Below are 25,145 nucleotides of genomic sequence, written 5' to 3'. Positions count from 1 at the left end.
CACCTACATGCTGAATCCATCAGCACTGCCATGGTGTTGGTTTAAAGCTGTAACAGCTTCCATGGAGTGTGTCTGTGGGAATTTTCATCCAACTTCCACTCTGGTTCATCCCAAAGGTTCATCCCAAACCCATCCATCCATGGTTTTATGAACCTTGTTTTGTGTGATGGGGTACAGTCAGCTGGAACAGAAAAGGGCCTTCCCCAAACCACAACACTGAGAGCACAGACTGCTCCAAAATGTCTCAGTAAACTGAAGCATTAAGATTTCTCTTCACTGGAACTAAAGGGCCCGGGCCAACTCAAGAAAAACAATCCCACTAAATTCAATGGTTAAGAGGTGTGGCCCAGTACTGTTGTTCATAATTTAAAGGTATATGCCTGCAAATAACCAGAAATCATGCTGGACCTTAGACCAAAGGCCAGTTTAGTTTTGTATGTAAATACATAGAAAAATTACTTCCTTCCTCAGAGATGCCATTCTGTGCTTTTAAAGGCCAAACGTATGGTCAGCAACTGCATCCAGTCTCATTATAGTTTTGAATTGGAAGCCAAGCGTGACTGTAAAACATAAATTCTGTTTTAACCCCACAACTTAAAACAGCTGTGATTAAAATAAGCACGCCCTCTGCGTTGGGGCTTCTGAGGTTCCCCTTCGCGACGCTGATTCGTTTTTCCTGACAGAAAAGTGAGCGGAAAAGAGGACGAGCCTGTTAGTCTTTAATTTTTCTTTTATATAACGTTCAATATTTTCAGTACAGACACAAAGTACAGAACCCAAAGAGTACACGGTGTGAAAACAGACAGGAGGCCGCAGTGAAAGTAAAAACATCATATATACATATAATGCTCTTTCCTCCTGGCACACAGGAGGCTCTATATACAGGCCCCGTCCCTCTCTGAGGTCAGTGACCCACATTTCCCAGAAAGAACCCCACCTTTACTTTATATACTTTTGATGTTATTACACTGTACAAATTACATGGCTCTTTAAATATCCCGCAGGCCGACCTTTGGTGGGTCCGTGCTCTGCCTGGCGTGTTTGACATCAACAAAGTGGCACAAAAGTGTCTCTCAGGACAGCAAGGTCTGAACCTGCTGAGGGGATCTCGGCACCAGGTTTTCTGGGTCCTTGTAGGCATTAGCCGGGCTGGTCAGAGCTGTGTAAACCTCCCCGTAGGCTCTGCAAACCAACTCTGTCGACTGACGGAAAATCTGCTCCCTGCACAAACAGAAAAACCTCATGAGAACTTAGCAGCAGTGTCAAATGGGCTTTTTAAGCTTTTCTTAATCAGGCGAGGCACGCTGTAATTAATCGCCGATCAAGAGCTGAAAGAAAAAGTCAGCCTTGAACGAGACGTGTTTTTGCATATGAGCGTTGTGTGCCTCTGCTGTACCAAAACCGAGCGTGACAGTGTGTGGTGCACACTGCCATCTATGGCTGCATATTACAGCATCAAGGCACAAGAATCAGGTGACTGCCACAACAGCACATACTGGCAAAGAAAATACCCCTCACATGAAAGACTTTTAATCTCTTTCTCTGATTTCTGCCCCAACTCTGCAGACGTCATAATTATGCAATTAAGATATGGCGCCGCTATTCATCTATAATTCTGCTGCTTTCCTTTGGAGCTGTAAGATTGAGCCAACTGGAGAAAAAAAAAAAAAAAGGGGCTAATTATTTTGGCAATCGAGTCAATAACTTGGATTTTGCACTATTTGTTATTATATTGGGGGTTCTATGATATTGTGAAAGACACCATTTTCATATATTTTGTTAAGCAAATTACACTTGGATATTTTACTTGTAACTCTTGCTTGTTTATGTGCAGGCAGGATTAATTTCAGTGTCGTATGAGGAACATTAAGTGACTGTTTTATTTGCAGTGCAGTACAAATGTAGGCTGGAACTACTGGACTGAAAAGCCTGGTGAGAGGACTGAGGGGCACAGCGGGAGCACCTTGGTTGTATCCCACTCACGCTCTTGAGGATCCATATTTTTAATTGGCCCGCAGAGAATGAGGTGGCACAGTGCTGAGTGTAACGCCGCAACGCTCCAAACCAAGTGCACTAAGAAAAAAAAAATAAAGTGAAGTGAAAGGAGTCTAAAATCACATTCCCATTATTTGTGGGCTCCAGATGCATTTTTCAGAGTGCAGGCAGGTGTTTTTATGTGTTTAGGTGAGCAGAGGAGCGGACGTGAGAGACAGTGGGAGAGAGGGAGAAAGATAAAGAGGAGGGATGATTTCAGGGAACGAGTGAGGGTGAGAAATGGACCAGAAGCTAATTAATGGCGTCCTGCCCATCAGTCCTCCATGTCCATTAATAGAGAACATTAACCTGAGGTACAGAGTGCTCCTCAAGCCTGCTGCACTTCCCAGTAAGCGTAACTCATAGAAAGAGCCCTCCAATGTAGCAGCTGCATTGAGCTAAAAGCATGTGCTTTTTCTGATCAGTAAGACAAATACAGCCAGTCCTGCCCACTGTGCTCTCAATGTGTTGGTGGCTTCAGCAATTTAGTATCCAAACTCTGTGCATTTAGTTGAGTGTTTTGTTTAGAATGCAGTAATGATCGTATTACATCTGAGTAAGTAATGAATGTTCAACATTATTAGGTCGATGCTCCCGTTCTATTTTTGCTCACTCGGAACATGCTCTCCACTCTGTTATTACACCAGGTGATTTGGGTAAACATTTAATTTGAGGCCTGAATACTGCATGTATGCTGTTCTCTGTGTGTGAACAGAGAACGCTACTATCAGCATTAGGGACAGAAACTCACTTAATGGCTGCACTTAGCAGGAAGTTGAGCTGCGGCATCACAAGTGTGTCCGGGGACGACAAGTACCGATCGAACTGGACCTGTTTGTGTGCAACAGATAACGGAGGGTTATCATCAATCGGGTATCTGCGGGGGCTTTAGCTTTATCAATGCATGTCGCATAACTCACCATTGCTGCTTTCACAGAAGAGCTGTCCATGGTGGGGAGGAGGGACAGGGGACCCTGAGACGAGAAAAGCAATCATCGGGTCAGAATCCGCCTCCAGGTCTCAGCGCTCGAGCGGCAACAATGTTAAGAAGTGATCAAAGGTGAGGTGGTGGAGGGCCTCCATTTATTCATGTTACTGAGAGGTTTCTTTGTGGACTCGAGCAGCAGCTGAAACCTGCTCTTCAGGCCAAAACTTTTAAAGGTTTATAAAAAGGTAACTGTGCACGGCTGAGCTGACCCCTGCACAGTCGGCCAGAGGGATGATTTACACTCGGGCTCCACGATATGATCTAAGTGCTATGTCATGATAAAATGTCAGCTTTATCTCAGCAAATGTAAATGTAAATATGCATCAGTGCATGGCACTTCCTTTCTTGTGCTTTTTAAAGGCCTAACCGGGTTTGTTGTAGCTATTCCTGATTTAATTATATGCATTTAAGATGATTTACAAACTGAAATCTGCAAAGAGAGATGATTTAAGTCAGCAACTGACCTCTAACTGACCTCAGAGAGACCGAATGGCAAAAAAAATACCCGTCAGTGAAGTTCATCTTTTTACAATGACTGAAATCAGAAATGCGTGCTTCGATTAGTGAAAAAGAGAAATGCCCTTCCTAAATCCTGGCGTTAACTACACTGAGTAAATAGATGTCTGACTGTGTGTGTACACAACAGCAGATACCTCTGAGGCAATTAGCTGCCACTGATTATCCAGAATGGTAACATTAAGTCAAGCTTAAACGCCTAAATTGCCAACATTAAAACCAGCAAATAGAAAGCAGTGCAAGGTTCAAAGCAGAAGAGTAGTTTTATAGGGATGTGGATACATTAACAGACATACTGTGAGCCTACAAAGTCATCTGCTAGCTACAAGCAGCCCTGTGAAAAACCTCATTCAAATCACTGTTTTTTTGTTTCTGACATTTAATGCATCACAAAAAAACCCAGCATATAATATTACATAGATACTAGCAGTAAGCCTGAAAGGTGTTAAACAGCTGGGATGTCGTCAAGTGCAGAGGACTCGACTTAATCTTTTCAAAAAGTCAACCACGCACACGCACACACAAAAAAAAAAAAAACCCCGACAGGCCACCCAGGGGAGAGAAACAGTCTGCAGAAGATCTCAGTTTGTGATTGACCTCTGTGCTGAGCTGCGGCAGCAGGGTGTGGTGTGTCCTGACACGACCCACAGTCAAGGCTCGCATGCTAAACCACAACTATGGGTCTTAGTCAGCCTAGTGGCAAAATGTGTCACAGAGAGGGTGGAAGGCTCGAAGGCATCGGCTTCTATCTGCACAGAGTGCTCTGCTGGAGAAACCGTACTTAAATACAAGCCGATAAGCTCTGTCTCCCTCATCTGAAAATCTGATGAAAATGCTATTATGCCCAAACAAAGGCACTGGTCAGGTGGTAACCATAGCAATAGTAAAGCCTACAAATGCTGCCCAAAGCAACAGTGTATAGTCTGTATACTATTAAATAAAAAAAAAAAGGCCATTAGAGTGTCTAACAAGAGAGATGAGAGGGGGGGGGGGGGGGGGGGGGGGGTCCACAGTTCTATAAATTCATAAGTGAGTACATGTGATCGTGTGTTTAAGTGCTCCATGTGAGACCTGTTCAGCATTGTGCTGCTGCACGCAGCTGTAGATATAACTCAGTCCAGCTCTGGTCAGCACGTAGGACGCCTGCTCGTTGATCAGAGTGTCCAGGTGAGCCTCGATCTGAAAAATGTGGGAGAGTGTGGCTTCAAATACGAGCCCAAGCCTGCATTGTGAACAAATGGTACTTGTGATTAATGGAGAATCGCTGTTCCGTTGATAATGAAACTTCTACAGCAGCTCTTGTGCTACTCGATTACAAAAAAAAGTGCTAAAAATAAAGCGGTAGATGGAGTATTTGAGCGTGAACAACAATGTATGATGCACACCCTTTTATGGAGACAGAAAATTAAATCTTTTAGTGAAAGATTTGGCCTCTGTGGATTGTAATGAAAAGGGTAAGAATAATGAACAATTATTAATGAACGCAGAGGCTGTAATGTGGGACGGCATTAAAGACGTGTCATTCGATTAATCTCGTTCTGTCGAGGTATGCTTTTTAACCATTATTGTTATTAGAATGATGGTGTTTACTTATTCATCAAATATAAATGCCTAATATGAAAAACGAATGTCTAATTCACTAATTATTCAATAATTGGTTACAAGTGGGGCAGACCTGGAACTCGAGCATCTCGAGCCTCTTGTCAGTAAACTCAAAGAGAGCCAGCGTGGTCTTCATGACATACAGTGAGTTGACCATGTACGTAGCCATGTCGGCCGTGCCGAGGTTACTGGCCGACACGGTACACAGCTGCAGGAGGGGGTCCAATATGCAGGACAGAACCTGGGAGAGACAAAGTAAGACAAAGCCTTAGAGCGAGGTCAGTTTAGTGAATACATGTTTCTTATAGAATAGAATAGAATGCCTTTATTGTCATTATACAGGATGTACAATGAGATTGGAGGGCCACTCCTGTTCAGTGCCATGTAACAGAAAATCAAACTCTCTAAAATGAAAATAAAAATATTATAATCTAGTATAATCAATATGAATCTTATGCAGAAACAGTGCGTTTACCTGAGCAAAGTCGGCCTGGCGGGCATTCAGAGGAACTACAGAGGAGTCGTGGGAGGCCAGCACCTCCCTGAGGAGTGAGAGGGTCTGAGTGAGGGAGGCTGTAGGTCCCAGGTCTGCAGGTGGCAGCTCCACCTGCGCCCGGCAGACAGGGCCATGAGACGAGGTTAAAGGGAGGTTGAAAAACAAGCAGAATTACACTCAAAGGTTAGTTTGTGTGCAGGTTGTGACACAGGCGCGGTGTCCTCATAACATTATCAAAACAATGAACGTTCTGGATAAGCAGCATAACAACCAACTACGCAGCTACTGCCTGATATCACACTGATCCTCACTTGAGTTTTTTTTTTTTCCCTTTTTTTAATGAAGAGGGTTTAGATTTTATTGGCCTCTGGACACACAATGTAGAACTGAGCATGGCCACCTTTGTCCAACTAATAGAGCAAATTATGAGAAAGCTGTGTTCCTGGCATTAGCTGGAATTGACACCAAAACCCTGAGGGCTTCCAATTTGATTAACAGCAAGCTCCAGCGATAATTCTTGTAACTGCTATCGATCGGGACACAGCCAGCATGTAATGTGGAAGAGCTGCTGCTCGTGCTGAGGTATATTTGGACGCCAATTTGACTAAATGGTGACAAGTCTGGTGTTTCTTGGCAGCTAGCGCCATTTTGATGCTGCGGCCAGCAGGCCGAAATTGTTTACGAGCATAAGTGGTTCAGAAATAGCCTTGTTGTCTTTGAGGGTTCAGATGTAGAGCTGAAATGTACAATGTGTGTCCACATGGCGCAACACTAAACTTCACTACACTGTCATTTAAGCATTTTTATGAAAGAACACTGAGCGCCGTCTCCACTTCAAAACAAGCCTCCTTCCTTTATCTCTTAAGATGTTTTTAGAGGCCGAGTAAAAGGAAATAAATACTGCAGATATTCATTATAGTTACACTGTATACAAACTGTAAGTTAAAGCTACAATAAAAAGGGAAAATGATAGGATCACAGTTCATGAATTTTCTAGCGCAATATAGTTAACAGCAACCCTGAAAGACTGTGCGTCACTGTGTGCTCTGCTGCATGTGCTGCGGACACAACGCAGTTTAAAGAAAGCTACTTTTTGCTGCTCCTTTGTTCACAAGGGGGCGCCACAGTGGGCAGCTCTGCATGTTTTGATTTAGCAGATTTTTATGCCAACCCCAAAGGGATTTGTATCGCCTCCCAGAATCAAACCAGGGACCTTTCACTTGTGAAGCCAATGTGTAAACCACTACACTATGGAGCCAGGATGTGGCAAATAATTAAGTCAGAGTGCACTCTGCTGGACAAACAATGTGGTGACAGCCTATTCTGCATTATGCAAAAAAAACAAAAAAAAAACAGTCACTTTCACAGATCTGTGCAAAAGAAAACACTGTGGATTCATTGTTTCTAAAAACATCATCTACTCTCATGCTACCTTGTCCATGAGTCTGCTTGCATGAAGGCTCAGACTGTTGAAGAACATCTTTTTGCTGAGGGAGTGCATTTCCTCAATAGTGATGAGCAACGAGGCCACGCTGGTCCCGATGATAGAGCTGCACAAAGACCAAATAGGGAGATAACAAAGAGCCGCATTCAGGATTTGTTCGCATGATCACAAATCTCATAATCTTAAAGTATGAATTAAATCAAATAGAAAACAGACTAATAACACCATTTGCAAAAACTGGTCAAAAGAAGCCACAGCACTCTTTGTTCTGCACGACTTCACTGATTAATTAATTATGGAAAATGATGTTTGTCAGGTTTTTGTTGCTGATTAATTTTTAAACCTTTCCTTTCAGATCTGAAGCTGCTGCTGAGTTTAGACCCAACCTGATGGTGTGGTGGTAGAACTTGAGCAGGTTGGACAGCTTGTAAAGCAGGACGGCGCCCGGCTCTGCTACAATGACCTGTTCTATCCGAACCTGAGGAAGAGAAACGGCGGGAAAAATCAGCAAAGCATCGATCGACAAACATCCGTCCGGAAGTTTGTCAAACGCTGAAGCGATCGCTCACTTTTAGTGGCCTGCAGACGCCCTCTGTGATGTGTCCAACCACTTCCTGCATGTTCTCCTCCACACCTAACACACAAAAACTTTAAAATCTGAGATCATAGTGTGTAAATCACTGAACTAATAAATATGCAGGTTTTTTTCCCCCCCATTTCAAATTATTCCCTGTTGGGACCAAATAACCACAGACAGAAACCTGAACCGAATGACGGCAGTACCACTGTACATGTACATTGTGTAATTTATCATTACCTTGCAGGCTGACTTGTTTCAGCAGAGCTTCTAGATGCTCCTTCTCTGAGGCAGTGGCTTGGTGCAGCCAGGCCAGCATGTCCCCAACATACCTGAAAGAGAGACAGAACAGCACGTCCACACGGGAGCAAGCCCAGGTTATTCTCACCATACTGTGATCATGAGGACATGAGTGGCGTAGGTCATCGTGTTTTGCTCCTCTCACACAAAAACACGCAGTATGACTTTTGGTGTTTGACGATGGTGGAAAACAGCAAGGTTAAGCTTAAATTATTATAGCGTGTATTTGTGTGTGTGTGTGAGGACATAAGGAGGCGAGCAAGAACTTGATGTTCTCAGAACTGTTGATGCTTCCTATAAAATGGAGGTGATTTTGTGTTCCAAACATGGTTGGTGTTCTGAGAAAATCTCCCAATTTGGCTCCTGGGCAGAGGAGGAAGGGGGAAGATGGAGTGTGTGGTACAACAGGAAACTCAGGCACACTCAGACCCTATTATTCAATAGACATTTAATATCTCCCTGAATCGGGTTTTAAAGCCCAAAAAGGAATTAGGAACTAACTGTGACTGATTGACTGATAGTTCAGAATACATATAGCCTAAATATTTTAAAGGCATAGCTGTATTTCTGAAGTACTGCAGGACGGATAATTTAATCTAGAAAATCTCTCTCATCAGAAACAGTATTTTCCCAGCATGCTGCAGAATTCAGTCTAGCTTTTATTTTGTATTAAACAGCTTATGCTACACTGTGAAGTTTGCTGCTGTCATTTGTTAGGCTCTAGCTCATTCTGAGGTACCCACTGAACATCAAGGAGTTAAAGACAAACAGCTATTTATGAGATGCACAGATTTAAATGTTCCTGACTTTTATTCCACAGTCTTTAATTAACTGAGCTACGCTATAAAGGACTTATTCAACAGGCCAGCTAACTTTAGAAAAATAAAATTACAATATGAGGGAAATTATACCTCAAAGGGTCGTGTGAATGCATCTCTATAGGCCGGGGAGTTCCTCCTGGCCCACCACGGGTGAGTGCATCGATGAAGCCTCGAACCACGGCGCACCTGCGTGCAGTCCCAAACTCATCCAGGGTGTATCTTACAAAACAAAGGGGGGGAAAAAAATGCAATATTTAACACCAAACCTCATGTGAAAAGACAGTGGCTGCACTGTTGTTGTTGTGCAGGCTGCGTGTGGTGGTCAGCAGCTGAGGTCAACAACAGAGGCAGCTCTGTGACAGACTAAACAGAAGATAGTGCAGAATTAAGAGCCCAAAAACACTCGTATCTCCTCTCAAAGCCTCAAAATGCACGGCCAGAGCTTGACCTTGGACACTCCGTGGATGCAGAGACAGGTGCATTTCCGAGAACGCGGTACAGACAGGAGGGTCTGCCACAAAAACTAAACACAAAAAATAACGTGTGAAACTTTCATTTGTGGTGTTAATCTCGTGGTACGCCTCAGAAAATCTGTGAGGCCAAAGCAAATATTTATTCTCTGTGAGGACGAGTGACCTTCTCCTGTACTGGAAGGTAGAAATCATTTGCAGATGCTCACATTCAGTGCTTTTAAAAACACGTTGATGCAGTTTTTATGCTTTTCCTCTTTCCGTGAGTACTTGCCTCAACATCAACTGTGAGCGATATTAAATTAGTGTTAGTGGGTATTAGTGTTATTGACTCCCATAATGCAAAACACAAGTATCTGGACAATTTATTTTTTTGTTCCTCAGCCTTTGCATCTCAACTCATTTAATTTAGAATTAATGTATCAAGTCAATAACATTTGTGTCAATAACACAACTGTGTGAGACGGTGTCCAAAATGAATTAGCCTGATACACTTTATTAATTTTATTAATTATAAATTCTTTGATCCATAATACACTTTTATATGTTTTAATGCACTTGCCTGAGCACACAGGGCATCACCTCTGCATTCATTCTGTTGCTTCAGCCAAAACATCGATATTTGTGTGTGTGCAGGTTCCATTTACTGTTGGCCAACGCTGTTACCAGCACGATTACCTCGTGGTTATGATATGGGTTATGTCGTATGGTTTCAGAGGGGTTGCGGTTACAGAAGTATAAACCCCCCTGTTATAGTCAAAACATGGGCCAAAAAATAATAATTTAAGACTATCTATATCTATATATCCATCCATCCATCCATCCACTTCCGCTTATCCTGTTCAGGGTTGCGGGGGGGGCTGGAACCTAGCCCAGCTGACATAGGGTACATATCTTTATGTATGTATCTATCTATACACACACACACACACACACATATGTTGGAATGGCGTAGTGGTAACATTACGGTCTTTGGAGCAGGAGGTCAGGGGTTCGAATGCCGCCCAAACTGATGGCAGGTGTAGCTCAGTGTTCCAACATACGAAGGCTGCTATCACAGCTAGAGATTGACGAGGTGCAACACAAATGCTACGGCAAGGGGGAGCCAGGACGAGAGGTCAGGGGGGAGATTTCATCACCCTCACACACACAGAGTAAACAAGTACACTGAATACACAAGTACACTGAATACCAGCTGACCTGAAAGATAAGATTATGGCTTAGAAGGAGAACTGGACCCCTCGACGCCGTCTATGTGAAGTACTCTCTGAAGATCTACTAGAAGATCTGTAGTGCTGCATTCACATCTTCTAGTAGATCTTCAGAGAGTACTTCACATAGACGGCGTCGAATGCAGCACTACAGCGTCGAATGCAGCACTACAGACAATCCCTACCACTACCATCTGAAACCAATCAGTATGGATATAAGATGAAGCAGTACCCTCCACGAGTTGCAGAAAGGTGTAATACTGGAAGAGAAGGATGCGTCACAGCACAAGGCCTGATATGATTCACACCCAAGAAGCTAACTGCAGCCCATGAGCGCCTGGCAGCACAAATGAACCAGCTGCTTATTGATCAAAAATTCCTTTCTAAATTAATTTCTGCCTAGTTGGGGTCTCAGTATTAACAATTCTATCTGCATATTTTAACTTCCATGCTGAAGTTCTTTACTGATCAGGTGGTTGATGAAGGAAGGACCTGCAGCTAGTTTCAAAGTAAAGGTTTTAACGGTGGTTACAGGAAAAAGTGCTGCTGCCAGAAAAATTGAGTCTGAGAGCATACGTGAGTCTCAAATAACAGAGCCCTTTGTTTATCACCAACAACATGAACTAAAAGGAGTAAGTGGGAATTTAAATCAAAATAGAGGTAAAGGTACTTCAAGGACGCAGCCACAAGTCAGCATGAAGGAAAAGCCTCAGAACACTACTGAGGCTCACATATTATTTGTCTTCCGTTTCTAAGCGTGTCACAAGAAGATAAGAAATGTTTCACTGTAGACTGCAGGGGGAGTGACACAAACAGTCATTTTCACTTTCTCTGCTATTGGCTGCACTGTGGTAACCTTTTCTTTTGCTCCGGGCTGTCATTTTATTATCCAGACCCCTTTTAGCAACAAGCAACAATCACAGCAACAAGAAGGCTCTCAGCTCTGGCTACTCACCTCTGACTGTCCAGAGAAGATAGTAACACTGAAATACAGACCGTTCCAAACACTGGGGAAAACTACAGCTTAATTTGGAAGTTATTATTAAATTCAAATGAATGTTTTAGCCATAACATGATCCTGTGGTTCAGGACAGGCTGACATAAAGAGAAAGACATGCTTCTGTTGGTGTGTGCTTATGTTACTTGTAAAGGACGGGCCGTTCCTGTAAGGCTTCCATGGCTTGAGTTAAGACGGGGCTGATATCACACGTCTCTTGGGTCAGTCCTCTGCATTCATCTGTGTTGAAAAAAAGAAAATAAAACAAGAAATGCATCTATTGGAGCATCATCTGAAGATTGTAATCACTGTGGAGTTATGCTCTACTCGTTGCTGCTAAATGTTCTGGATCATGTAAACCCTGCCGGTGTCAGCAAATCTATGTAATCATATGTTCCCCTGACCTTATATCAGGACATCTGAGACTTTGCTTATGCTTCATACGGCGCAAGCAAAGGCCGCCCGTCCAGACTGTGGCAAAACACACGATCCTCTGTCGTCAACTGTAACTACTGCTGGAAACATAAATAACTGTTTCTTCACAAATTCTGCAGTAACATTTTAGTTAAACTGTCTCTCAATCTTAAACAACTGAAAAATATTTTTAAAAAGACATTTACCCAAAATGCATAAAGCTATTCTGCATCCAGAAATTCCCAAACAACCTTCTAACCTCATGTGACTTCACTGTTAACACACCATCACTTGACAAATGTCTGCATTTCAGTCTTTTGGCAGGCCTGAACCACAGCAAAACAAGCGTGTGTAGGGCAGCTCATAATTTAGTCAGCGCTCTATATTTTGTAATTTCATGAGGACGCAAATGAGGTTACCGTGATCTAAACAGTTTATTTCCATTCCATTTGACTTCAATGACAAAACACATGGCTAAGCTGTGGAAAATATTGCTTTCTGGCATTCTTTTGCAAAGACAGTCAGAGGATATGAGTCACATGCATCGTTAAATGTGTCCAATACACGCAATTACTCTCACTTGAAAGAGCAAAGATTGCTTTTTAAACACAAAAACTAAAAGAACAAATCATCATCAGAAGCAAAGGAAATATACCTTTCTTTGGTTTTATAACGTGCCTTTTTACATGCTGCTCCTCTGTACTCACTTTGAGCCCAGCGGTAGAGCTGCTCATATGAGGTCTCCTGTAACACTGCCATCTGCTCCATGATCTCTAACCTGGAAGAATGCAGGCCAAGACCACACATTAAACACTCAAGACCTGCTGCACAGTGTCAGAACCACAGCAGGGACATGAATCCACTTTATGGTTTCTCTTCCACCTTAAATAATACATTTAATAAAGATAAATATAAGAAGGAAATAAAATCACTTTAAGGGACAGTCTGTTATTTAACTGGAAATGGAGGCACAAAGCCAGCTACATTGTATCTTACCCTGCGGTTTGCTGGTTAGTTCGCAGGAGGATTTTCACATCTTCGTGGATGTGCTTCACCCGGTTGAGAGCTTTGAAGAAATCCTAGCAAATTAAACACAATCAGATGTAACACGAGAAACACTCGTAGCAGAAATTTCTGCTGGCAAAACACAAAAATACAGCTTTGTTTTTGGGGAGAGGCAACAGGGCAGCATTACACACTCCATCCATTTTCTTCTGCTCATCCAATTATTCAGGGTCACGGGAGAGTGGGGGTGGGGGTGTGAATGTAGAAATGTATATTCATGCCTCTTGATATAATGTATACAGGAATGAGAAAGAGAGCTGACTCAAAAACTGCAGTGCTGCTCATCATCTTATAACACATTTCATGTGGTTTACTGGCAATATTTTTTTAATCACAGCATGCAGGTAGTGGAGCGTCTAATAGAAAGGTGATCACTGAAGATTGGTCAAAAAATTAAAGATAAAACAAAGTCTGTTTAAATCTCATAATTTATCCTTCCCCTCCGTCAGTGCAAAAGAGACTATTTGTCACCTTGTTTCATTCATTATGCACAATAACAGCGATTTACCTCAGTAACGGGTGCATCTCGAGCCCCTCGTAGTGTGGCCATCTCCTCGTTAGTTAGCTGGAACTTGGTGAGGAATGCCTCAGCAACCTGCGCCCTCACCTCCAGACGCTGACTGAATGGAAAGAGATAAATGTTGTTAATTTCCTTCACTTGTCACTGTTTGTACTATAATGTAGTTTTTTTTTTTCTCCTTATGATGCACTCCTCAGTTAGTTTCTGTTCAGCAGGGTACAGCTTAAAATCATGATGTGTTACGTCTCTCTATAAACCCCGTGTGGATTTGTATCAAAAAAAATGTTCTTTCTGTTCAGTCTTTCATCAAAAAGTGTTATCACGGCACCTTCTGTTTTCTTACCGTGCAAATAAAAAGGTATGAAAAACTGCCTTCATTGCATGCTGTCAAGAGGGTGTAATGTTCGAAATCCTGCAGCAGATGGCAATCACACTCTTCACACACACACACGGAAGCATACACACACACACACAGAGCAAACAGAGAATGAAAAGCAGGGTGGGACACAGAGATCATGTGAAGCAGCATAAATATCAGAGGACAACAACATACACACACACACACACACACAAAAAGCATAGAGCCAGATACTGGACACGTTTTTTTCCACCAAGAACTGCAGTGCGATCACTATCAGTGTCTTAACACAATAGTGACCATGGAAACCGCTCCGGTTAAATGGGGAACTCTGTCACGGGATAGCAGAACAACAGGGTGTCCTCCCTCCATCCCTGTCTGAGCCAACTCCTCTACATTCTCTCCCTTTGGCAAAAGCGAGGCGAGATCAACAAATCACCGCGTTATGTTGGTAGAACAGAAGAACCCAACATTATCTGACAGTTGTGTCTCACAGGGCCATTACTACTGCTCAGCCAGCTGAAAGTAAAGGGTCGTAAAGCTGCTACAGGAAACCGTGATTCGGGATTTCTCTGTAGAGCTCGCCCGGGCTCAAGGGTTCTTTGCACTTTTGTGATTTTCCTTTATTGAGATTTTGCTGCAAAACACAACAGATGCAACAGCACGCTTGGATAGTGTAATTTGAAAGCTGGCATCATTACAGCTACCTGCCGACATCATCAAAATTGCAGGTAGTAACAGGAAGTTAAAAAGTTTTCTCCATTTTCAGCGATAAAGCAGATCGGCCCCGATGTAAACTGGACTTTTAAGTTTCAGGGTTTCACTGGGAGATTGTTCAAAGTGCCTGATTATCCTGTTATAGACATCTAATACTGCAATATTTAGTGCTATATTTAGTATCAGAAGCACCTGCCCAGCGCTGCACATGTGAGAAGAAAACACAGGAAGAGGAAAATGGAATGAAAATTGCCCGGAGTGAGTAAAAGAAAAAAAATCCACTACTCTGCTGCAAGATAACAAATTAAAACAAAGAGGCACTCAAACACTGAAATCCCACCAAAATAACAAGCGACGCTAACAAGGTCATTAACTAAACAGAGAGAAAGTGAACGAGCTCGTCTTCACACAACACACACTCACCACTAATTCAAAATCTGTAAACTCGTTTAGGGTGAGGAGCAATAGCTGTCTGAAGAAAAACGATTTTTATCACTAATATGCAAATTTATGCAGCAGGCTTTGACAAAAATCTAATTGGATCATCTGTTCTACAGTCAGATACTGTGGTATTAACATGGAATTTCTATCATTTAAGGTGCTCGAGTTATTATCTTCACAATGGGAGAAAAGAAAGAAAAAGATTAATGCACGACAACAAAGAAAAGAAAAAATCATTAGCCGTTTCTGAAGCTCTCGTGTTTCTTTCCCGTCGTTATTATGGGTGAACCACTGCTTATTATTTACTTAACTGTAAATACAAAATGAGCTTCATGCTAAGGCGGCACTTGTTCCCAGTTGTTTCACATCCCCGATTCGGCTTCGCCGTTTGGAGATGCTGAACCTGACAGACGCGTGAGCAGCAGAAGATAAGAAATGCCCCCTCACATCCAGGCCAGGAGTGACAGACCTGCTCCTCCAGGATGTAAATCACAACAAAGAGGCTGTACAAGGTGAAGGGGGGGGTTGTGGGAGCTCTCTTACACCCCAAACAAGAGCAAAGGAACAGTGGAGCAGGAGGATCATTTTCTACAGCGCTGTCAGGACATGACACATTCTTCTCAAGACTGCAATTACTGAATACCAGAGAGAGGCAAAGTACTTGAGTGAATCAGAAACAGCACACTGCAAGTATGACTAGAGACTATGGGCTAGTGGTTCACAGGAAAATTAAGTCAATATTTTAACTTTGTTCATAACAATATCCAACATGTGCAAAATTGAATTAGATCTGAGTTACACGATGCGATGAAAACAAGTCACAGTCTGTGTCTTCGCTGGTCTCCCCGTGTGTGCTCAGATTTCCCAATAAGGCCGATTGATTCTGTCTGTTCAAGCACGGAAATTGTTTGAGCAATATAACACAGCGCAAGCTCATAAACAGCCTTGTCAGTACTTTCTTAATTACCTCGCAGTGCCGAGCTCACAGTGCTGCACCGAGTTTATAAAAACTGACAGCCCGATCACGGAGCAGCATTTACCGATTCCGCTTGCTTTTATGCAAGGTGACGTATTTGAAAAGATTTATATTATTGCTTAATTGGGAAACAGACTGATAAGGATACAGAGTTAAAAAAAAAAAAAAGCAGCAACTGCTCTGTTTAACAAGCAAATGTCCAATTGTCTCTCACGAGTTCAGAAGCATGTAGGTCGATTATGCATTAGCGTCTATCAGGGGCCATTTCAAAGAACTGCAGGGAAATTTGGCATTCACAGGGCTGTTAGCCATGTGCCAGTGATCACAGAGACCATGCAGTTACATCAGAAAACACAAAGGCACACTCACAGCCATGTCCTCATTAGCAGCAGGCTGAGTCTTAATAACGCTCAAGTGTCATTTTACACGGGTTGTCATTGATGTCCCTGATTGTTCTCTAAGGGGTTTCAGCACTCTTGTATTTATTAATGACCTGCACAGTCGACACACTGAGAGCACGTATTCTCCATATTTGATCATTCATCACACCCTCAAGGAATTACTGTGGTTAATGAGTTGCTGCCACAGCCTAAATGCAGGTAAATCTTAGCTGCGGTTCACACAGGGAGCCAAGTACGAGCGTCTCACTAAATCGCTGGAGCGCTGCTCCAGCAGTCCGCCCCCTTCGGCGCAGGCTCGCGAGGTCACGTGGAAACATCTGTTTGTGAGACGTCTAAACTTGTTCAACATCATGACATGTCACACTAATGCAATGATCACACAAAGCAGTACAGGTGGGTAGCATTACATTTCATCATGGAACAGCACACAACATATCAGCCTAATGCGCTCCTGCTGACAGCATCTCTGAGCAGAACCAGCTCGAAACAAAGGAGCGCTCTGCTCCCACCTTTGCTTCTGCACACTGTAAGCGATCTGCTGTTGTCTTCCATTTCATTAGTGTTGACAAATGACACAGTGCCACCGGCAGATAAGACAGCAAACAGTAGAGGATAGGCCTCCACAGCCAAGGAAATACAATTTTGGAGCATCTGCAGACCTTTGAAAATGATTACGCTCTCTTGGTAAAGCTGCCCTATAAGCAAAACATGTGGGATTGTGCAGCAAATGCAGCACTGCTATAATAAGTGTCAACAGGACAAAACATAAAAAAAGAGGTGTCTCGGGACTGCAGAGGCTTGTGTGACCTGAAATAGATCGGACGAAGAAGAGTGGAGTGGGGAGGTGCAGTGAGCTGACTGGTGGGTGGCTGAAGGAAGACAGCCTGACTGCACACTTCCCTTGGCAGCTCTTCTGGGACAAAATTGCTAAAGACAAGGTCACAGCCCAGCGTGCACACACCATCCAATCTGGTTGTGGGGGTCATTGTGCTTCTGCAAATGAAAATGTCACACAGACAGACAGCAGGTCCCAATGGGACTGCTACGGAAAGAAAAAGACAAGGCAAGAGGCCCCTCGGAAGGGCATTCTTGTAAAACCTTCAACAGGACCCACTGCACAAGGCCACACATTGTTTTAAAAAATTGCCTGCACGCGCTCACTGTTGGCTTTATCCCCACCGGTGTCTTTCACAGCTCTCAGTCTTGGAACTCATCTCCTTCCTCTTCAATCTTGCTGCCGCCACTCCCACGTCACCTTTTTCTCTAGGAGGTCCTGAAGCTGTGCCAGTGGAGCATGGAATTGCCGCAGTACATCACAGCTGTCAGCAATGTCTTTTGCCAGAAATCTACATTATCTCTACCCCTGCCTCCATGTCAACTCAGAAGGTCACCGAGCGCTAAGGTCACATCTGGCACAAATGTTAATGAACCCCACCCGAATCCTCCGCTTTCAGCCAAGAGAATTTGAAGGGGGGGGGGGGGGGGGGGGGGGGGTATTGCTGCCAGCAGTCTTGTGGCCAAATTCATAGATTAATGAAACCTAGATAAAAAAAAAATATTGGAAGGCTTTCAACCAAAAAAAATACATCAGTATTCAAAGAGCTGTAAGAGAGTACCCAAGATACACTGTGTGTGTGTGTGTGTGTGTGTGTGTGTGTGTGTGTGTGTGTGTGTGTGTGTGTGTGTGTGTCTACACTCTGACTCTACATCATGAGTTGTACCGGATCTGCATATCTGATAGGTTTTAATATGTGCCGTCAGCACATCTTAATGTACACTCGCACATAATGACGGCTGCTCTCCAGTAAGAGTCTGGCTTCAATGAGATCAGAGAGTGCGCAGCAAAAACTTTAATCTTTGATCTCGTCTTGAAATTCATATTACATGCGAGAGAAGATTGTGCCTGATTAGTAATATTGTTCTTCTGAAATCTTACAGTTAGTTATTTTACAGTTCCATTCAAAATGAAGCTAAATTACTGTCAGAGACACAGTCTGGGAAACACAGTGGGTTTTTTTTGTTTGTTTGTTTTTTCAAAATCTGGTGCTGTACTAACATCCACACATTTAGTTACAATGTAGCAAATTATCATTGGTATCAAATCACCAAAGTGCTTTCAGGAGTTGTGCAGTAAGGTTTTTCATTTACATTTTTAAGTGTATTAATATCATTAAGGTTATATTTTTCCAAAACACGTTTAAAAAAAAAAAAAAAGCCTTAAAAGTCTGATATGCAAATCAACACAATTAACACTCCAACACTTTAATGAGCTTGTTTACAAATTATTTCATTTGCATTGCTGATGTCAGAGAACTTGTCGCTCCTAAGTATCCAAAGCTGGGATCATAACCGTTCACATACAACACTACCAGGCCTGTGACCTGTGTAGGTTGGTGAACTGTAGTGTAGTACTCACTATATTATAACCCACCAGGTCACTCAGGACCGAGCTGAGCCCCAAATACATGTGGATATCAAAACTGTAACAGTGGAATAAGTAGGACAGCTGGAAGACAGATGGTATTTGTCTGGGTTTGATTGCCAATGATCCTGTTTGTCAACCAATGAATGAGAACATTGTAAAGCTTTTTGTAGAGGTGCTATAGAGGCGTTACAGAGGTATAAACCCTTCAGGTGTCGAGTCAGCTCGGGAGGTATTTTAACTAATTCACTTCAGTTATTTTAAGCAAGTTTTAAGCAAGTAATGAGCACAACTGGCCTAGAATTGTACGATTAGCCAGACGTTTCTACTTCTGGGAATTCTAGCCAAGTAAAACTGGCTTACCTCGCTCACCCCGCAGATGCTTTTTGCTGGATTCAAAACAATCACATTTATTTTAGAGTATCTGGCTTGTTTCTAGTCTATTTCTGGAGTGCAGTGCAAGATAAATAGCAGCTAATTTGATGTTTATTTTAAAGCTAATAAAATCAAACTAAAAAAAAAACCAACATAATTGATGATGGTTGCCCTACTAATGCAAACAGACAACTGGTGAAGAAATATAAATTAGCCTCATGAATCATTAATCACTACTCATCAAAACTAAAGACGTGTTTGCCAGCTCCTCCTTTGCTGCCCTAAATCTAATCCAACCTATACTGTAAACAATCTGTAGAGCATTTCATTTTATACTGTTAGTTTTTTTTTTAACTAGCTTGTTCCAGTTAAATTGAGAAATCTCTTGGGCAGATAACAGTACGAGGCAAATCCTGGAAAACAGGAACGTATTAGCACATTCTGCACGGTCAACTTTCCAAACAAACTGGGTACAATAAAAACTCATCACCTGCAAAGTGGACCAATCATAATCTTGAAACCTGCCTAAAATAAATCCATCCATCAATGTGATAAAAGATATGAAGACTGTCAGTCAGCCTGTTAGTAGAAATTACCTGCGTGCAACTGAATTTTCTGTTTCTCTCTTGTTTGTTCTAAAGGACGTTTCACCATTGACTCTCCACATGCATCTTATTTCAAAAGCACTGTAAATATAAATCAAGCCACACAGCTGACATCCGTGCGCATCCAAACAGAATCGACTCACTTTTCTCCTCGCAGCTTGTTGGTTTTCACTATGAGGTCCTGTGTTTGCTCTTTCGCAGCCTGTAGAAGAGGAGTTACCATATTTTTAAAAGACAGCCTGCAAAACCTGCATTCTCAAAATAAACTCAATAATCACTTAAGGCATAATGATATTTGATGTAATCAAACCTATAAGCATATATCAGATCACAGCTCGTTAAACGTGTTGAGCTGATTGACGTACCTTTAATCTGTTGGTCATTTCTTCACAACATGCACTCATGTCCTGGACGTCCTCGTGAACACTTTCAAGCTCCTACAGATTGTGTGACATGTCAGTTACAACAGCAGTTACACCCTGTTCACATTTAAAAACTCAAAGACAAGCAGAACTACAGATTGCTGTGAGAGTCATTCTAAAGCATCCAACACATTTTTGTGTCACATTTAAAAAAAAAAAAAAAAAGTACAACCTTTCAGGAAATTATTATTGAAATGTTTAAGAGATCACGAGACTTTTGCACATCCTCTGGGCTCTTTGAGGCTTCTGAGACTCTAGATGGTGATGAGTGACCCTGACCACAAGATTGGGTGAGTTGAATAAAGAGAGCGAGAAAGTGCCTGTAGCATGTATTTCAAATTAGGAATGCACCAATCTGATATTTGAATCAGTTAACAGCCTGATGGTGTCAGATAGTCAAATAGAGGCCGATCTATTTAATTCAGTTTGATGTTGGTCTTAGTTTAAAACACCACAGATCAGCTACGGCGCACCCGTTTCTAATGGGAGAGCCAAGATTGTATGGAGGAAGCTCACAGCAGGAGTTTGGAGGAACATCACAAAGTTTTTGACTTAACTGTTAACTGTGGTCAAATGAGTTGATGTAATTGAACAGGTCCAACATGGTTTCCCTAAAGCAGAAATTCCCAAAGTACGGGCCACGGCCCGCTGACCAGGCTGCGGAGATACTGTGACCTTAAGAGGTCAAACACATTTCAATTACCTGAAATTGTTATTTCTTCTATGATTTTAAAACTTTAAATAGATAGAAATACAGAACTATATAAAATTTATAACTTTACAAACAGAATCTTTAAACTTTTATACTCCTATAGGTTCAAGGCTGATTCAGGACTTTAAAGGATAAAATAATCCTTTAGGCTACAAAATCAAACAGATGTTTCAATTACATTTTAAGTTTTTTACTTGGGTTTTATCATTATTTTAAAAACTGCCATGAAATATTTACATTTTGAAAAGAAATGGAACTGATGAACCAAAACCACGGGATTTAAAAATTACTAACTTACATTATGCTTTGTTTTCTGGTGTATATTTTATCCTGAACTTGTTTTATAACCTTGAAATTCACTGGAATGAACTTCATTTAGAAAAGCAGAGCTGTCAATAGAGACTCAAGTTCAATAAGTAAACAAAATGAAACATCAAAGTTAATTCATGAAATAAGAAAATACTTAAATTTCCACTTGTGTGATGTTCAGAGTTGTGACTGCAAGTTTACGTGCACTGCGGACGGTTTTTACATGTCAAAGTGTGCCACGGTGGTCTGAAGTTTGGGCATGACTGCCCTCAAGACTTCCCCTTACTCTTTAATCTTCTCATGTTTACTATAATACTTGCTGGGAGCCATTTATCTGTATCTTCTTAGCTCCACTCAGCATGATGTGTGCATATGTGAGGAGGTGCACTCACAGTGTAACAGAGCAGGGAAAGGAGAAACTAGCATGACCACAAATGACAGCAGTATGCAGCAAAGACTCTCCCACTGAGCTGAAATGAGACTGGTGGAAACAGATTTGGAGAATAAAAGGTTTTAAGGGTATACTGAGCAGGATGTGCATTTCCTTAAACAAAAGACGAAATCATACCCAGTCTCTTCCTCAGAGTAAGGAAGGCAGCTTATTAAAATAACAATAGTGTCAGATCAGTACTTGATATTGATACCAAGGTATCAGCGTTGCATCAAAAAAAGAAAAAAAAAAACAGAATTGGTACAGCCTTAGTTCGAGACCTGAAATCAGCGTTAACTTAGTTATGGTGCATCTGAAGCATGCATATTCCTGTACCTTTCTGGTGTGAGGGGCTTAGAATGGAGGGACGAGCTGGCTAAGAGCTGTCTGTGTTTGAATGCTGGCATCTTCACCCCTGCTGCAGCTTTAATAACATTCATGAATTAGTTTTGAAATTATACTGGCACACAGAACTACATAAAAGTAAGGACTCATACTTTCTCTGGACAAAATATCGAGTAGTAAAAGACTATGAATGTCTAAATAAACTGTTTGGAAGCAGACTGAATGAATATCGGGTTATATGTTTTCCCTACAGTCCTTCACCCTAATATCACTCTCTGAACACTGAAATGCAAAACAATGTTGCTATTTTTAGAAAGAACACAAGGCCTAATATGTACTGCTTTTATGGAAAATAAAGTTTACAGATTAGCCTACCCATTGTGAACATTCCCAACCCACCTCAGTTATGGCACACACACATTATACTGTATGTATGTATGTATATTTGCATATAGCTATATGCATATAATATAGATATATAATGTATATAATGGCAAGTGGAAGTACAAATACTTTGTTACTGTACTTAAGCAGAATTTTCAGGTATCTGTACTTTACTTGAGTATTTATAATAACTTTTTACTTTTACTCCCCACATTTTTACACAAATATCTGTACTTTCTACTCTTTACATTTTCAAACAGACTCGTTACTTTAGGTTTAAGACATCTGAGGGAAGCTTTTATTTCCGTTCACTGAGCCTTCAGACATCAAATGATCTGAGTTTAAATGGAGGAATAATAACACATAAGAAAAAAAACCCTACTGGTGTATCCTCCATCACTGAAGCTTATTGCATACAAAGATTCAAGAGGCAAAACCATATAATTTATGTATAATCAGGGATTAAAGTGGGCCGGACTGAGTCCATAAGTTGTGGTCGCGGTACTTCAGCATCTAGCTAGCGCTACAGAAGAGGAGCGAAAATAAAGGGAGTAACAAGTTGCAGGTAAATGCAACGTTTCTAAATGCTCAACAAATATCAGCAAACACACAAAGTGTGTGCAGTTTGTCACACAGTCTGTCTGCTAGCTAAAAGAAGAGCTGCTGTATTTCCAGGGACAGAAAAGAAGATAAGAGAGAGAAGTTCACTCAAAGATGGAGAAAGAAGACAGGAGAGGAAGAAGAGAGGTTAGATTTAAAGGTAAGGACTGCAAAACAAACTGAGGTATGCTGACTTTGTGTAATTCAAAGATTGTATGAAAATACTGCAGTTTAGTGTGTGATAAACAGGTCAGTTTGCTGTACTGTATTTACAGTAAAGCTCTGTGTTGGTGCACAGAGGCTGTGTTCATGGTCAGAGTTACAGGTTACATCAGTGCAGCAGAGATGAGTTTGAATCAAAGCTGCTGATGCTGAGATTCATTCACTGAATCCAACATTTCTACAGCCTGTATGCTGTCAGTGTAGGGGATGGAGATCAGCTCAGAGAGCTGTGAAATACTGGGTTACATCTTTGTGAGTTCAGTTCATCCACACAGAGCAGTAAACCTCAGAGCAGCAGCTCAGCTGATCACAGCCTGCACACCAACATCATTTACTGCAGCTCACAATAGAAAGTTGTGATTCTTCTCCCCATGTGGAGCCACTACAACTGATCTTAGGGTTCCTCCACCTTCTGAATCCCACTTTGAGTATCCTCATGTTTGTGTTTAGGTGGAGGCACAGTCACCCTCTACTATGGAGGACACAGAGAATAGAGCTGTGTTTAAATCCCCTTTCACAGTTTGTGTCCTACATAACAGATTCAAGCTGAGTGCATTCATTAGGATTAAAATTTAGATTGGAATAATGTTTGTATTCTCATGTAATATTATATTATTACATTAATATGGCACAAGTTCAGTTACCTTTGCACAAAAATAGCTGGTCAAACGTCCTTCGAAGATCTACTTTTACTTTCTTGCTGTGAGTACATTTCAGAGTCGGTACGTTTTACTTTTACTTGAGTAAAGAAGTTGAACCAGTACTTCAAATTTTACCAGAGTATTTTTAACACAAGTATTTGTACTTCTATTTAAGTACAGAATGTCTGTACTTTTGCCACCTCTGTTGTTAATAATAATAAATCTCTGTGTCACCTCTTTTACTTCTTTAAATATTCGTGCAAACTCCTCGTTGATCGCCAGACTTCGCCTCTCTATATCCCCGCGCAGATTTCTCCTGGTGCGCAAACTGTTCTCAGTGAAGAACACGGACAGCGCCTTCAGAGCCTCCAGCATCTCCTGGAAGCACAAAAAAAGAGAAAGAACATTATAATGACTGTCGGCTGCGGGGCTGTCACAACTGCAGTATCTGCTGCTCCTGCGCACAAACCCTGTAACCCAAACTGCGCTTAACATGAAGTGTTGGAATATTTTTGTGGCCTACATTTTCCCATTTGAAGCGTGTGTTTCCTTTTACCAGCTTTGGGCTAAATAACCGGTGTTTTTTCGGCAAAATTGATTCTGGTGGAACAACAAGAGTGAGTGAACGCAGTAACATGCTAAATGTTGAACAGGTGCAGAATTAAACAATGTTGTTAGTGGGCTTTAGCATAGTCAAAGGACCAGCTGTCGCCTAAAAAAGATTACCTCCTCACAGTAATAATAACAGCTGATTTAAACGCGACTTATTTTACACATATAGCTAGTTAGCCAACTAGCAAGAGGCTAACCACTTCCGACTTACCTTGTCATTGTCAAGTCTGGTCTCTAATATTTTATTGAGCTTCCTCGACAGCGGATTGTTCGGCTGTGAAGCCGCATTTGAATTTTGTGCTGCAGTGGAGCTGTCAGCTGAAATTTCTACTTTAGTATCAGCCATGGTATACAAACACGTCCACGTCAACTTTCCGAGAAATGTTTTGGTCCGTCTGAAATAAACGTCCGGGTCGATTCCTGACGAGAAACGATACAAAGTTCCGCAATGTGTAAGATCAACATTGACAGTTTTGTTATATATATATATATATATATATATATATATATATATATATATATATATATATATATATATATATATATATATATATATATATATATATATATATATATATATATATATATATATATATATATATATATATATATATAGTCAAAAGTTTGGACACACCTTCTCATTCCATGTTTTTCTTTTCTTTTTCCTACATTGTTAATTAATACTGACGTCATCCAGACTGAAGGAACACATAAGGAA

General features: G+C 41.5%; 1 protein-coding gene and 1 long non-coding RNA gene across 5 annotated transcripts in view; one reads left to right on the top strand and one right to left on the bottom strand.

The window, feature by feature from the left end:
* The window catches only part of LOC115791016 (uncharacterized), a 33,412-nt gene extending 25,607 nt beyond the window's left edge, over positions 1-7,805 (top strand). Inside the window, exons 2-3 of one of the 2 annotated variants that reach the window (XR_004020835.1) lie at positions 2,972-3,094; positions 7,436-7,805. This is a non-coding gene — a long non-coding RNA (uncharacterized LOC115791016). The remainder of the gene's footprint in view (positions 1-2,971; positions 3,095-7,435) is intronic. The other variant, XR_004020834.1, reaches the window with a different exon arrangement.
* On the bottom strand, positions 713-24,773 carry cog6 (component of oligomeric golgi complex 6). Of its 3 annotated transcripts, XM_030745080.1 has the most exons (19): positions 24,639-24,773; positions 24,050-24,193; positions 20,116-20,187; positions 19,894-19,952; positions 13,444-13,555; positions 12,867-12,949; positions 12,578-12,648; positions 11,603-11,696; positions 8,869-8,997; positions 7,898-7,989; positions 7,650-7,714; positions 7,467-7,558; positions 7,069-7,186; positions 5,616-5,747; positions 5,214-5,381; positions 4,610-4,717; positions 2,955-3,008; positions 2,786-2,865; positions 713-1,221 (listed from the first exon to the last, which is right to left on the bottom strand). In XM_030745080.1, exons 1-19 carry the CDS (start codon positions 24,771-24,773, stop codon positions 1,074-1,076), a joined length of 1,956 nt encoding a protein of 651 aa, XP_030600940.1. In that variant the 3' UTR covers positions 713-1,073. The 3 variants fall into 3 exon arrangements, with proteins under 3 accessions (XP_030600940.1, XP_030600943.1, XP_030600941.1); XM_030745083.1 differs by lacking the exons at positions 19,894-19,952; positions 20,116-20,187; positions 24,050-24,193; positions 24,639-24,773 and adding an exon at positions 13,799-13,848; XM_030745081.1 differs by lacking the exons at positions 713-1,221; positions 2,786-2,865; positions 2,955-3,008 and having other exon boundaries at positions 4,642-4,760.
* Between the last annotated feature and the right edge of the window lie 372 nt (positions 24,774-25,145).

The sequence above is a fragment of the Archocentrus centrarchus genome, chromosome 13 (genome assembly GCF_007364275.1).
Source record: "Archocentrus centrarchus isolate MPI-CPG fArcCen1 chromosome 13, fArcCen1, whole genome shotgun sequence".
In the NCBI taxonomy this organism is placed as follows: domain Eukaryota; kingdom Metazoa; phylum Chordata; class Actinopteri; order Cichliformes; family Cichlidae; genus Archocentrus; species Archocentrus centrarchus.
The sequence above is the reverse complement of the archived record's forward strand: the minus strand, read 5'-3'. Positions and strand labels throughout refer to the sequence as shown.

Bases quoted from the DNA above. Each gene is read 5' to 3' on its own strand.
- cog6 (XM_030745080.1), bottom strand. From the start codon at position 24,773: ATGGCTGATACTAAAGTAGAAATTTCAGCTGACAGCTCCACTGCAGCA. The intron at 12,950-13,443 runs GTAAATCGCTGT...TTAATTTGCTAG, and splicing joins GAGATGCACCCGTTACTGAG to GATTTCTTCAAAGCTCTCAA. The intron at 7,715-7,897 runs GTAATGATAAAT...TTTGTGTGTTAG, and splicing joins GAAACAAGTCAGCCTGCAAG to GTGTGGAGGAGAACATGCAG.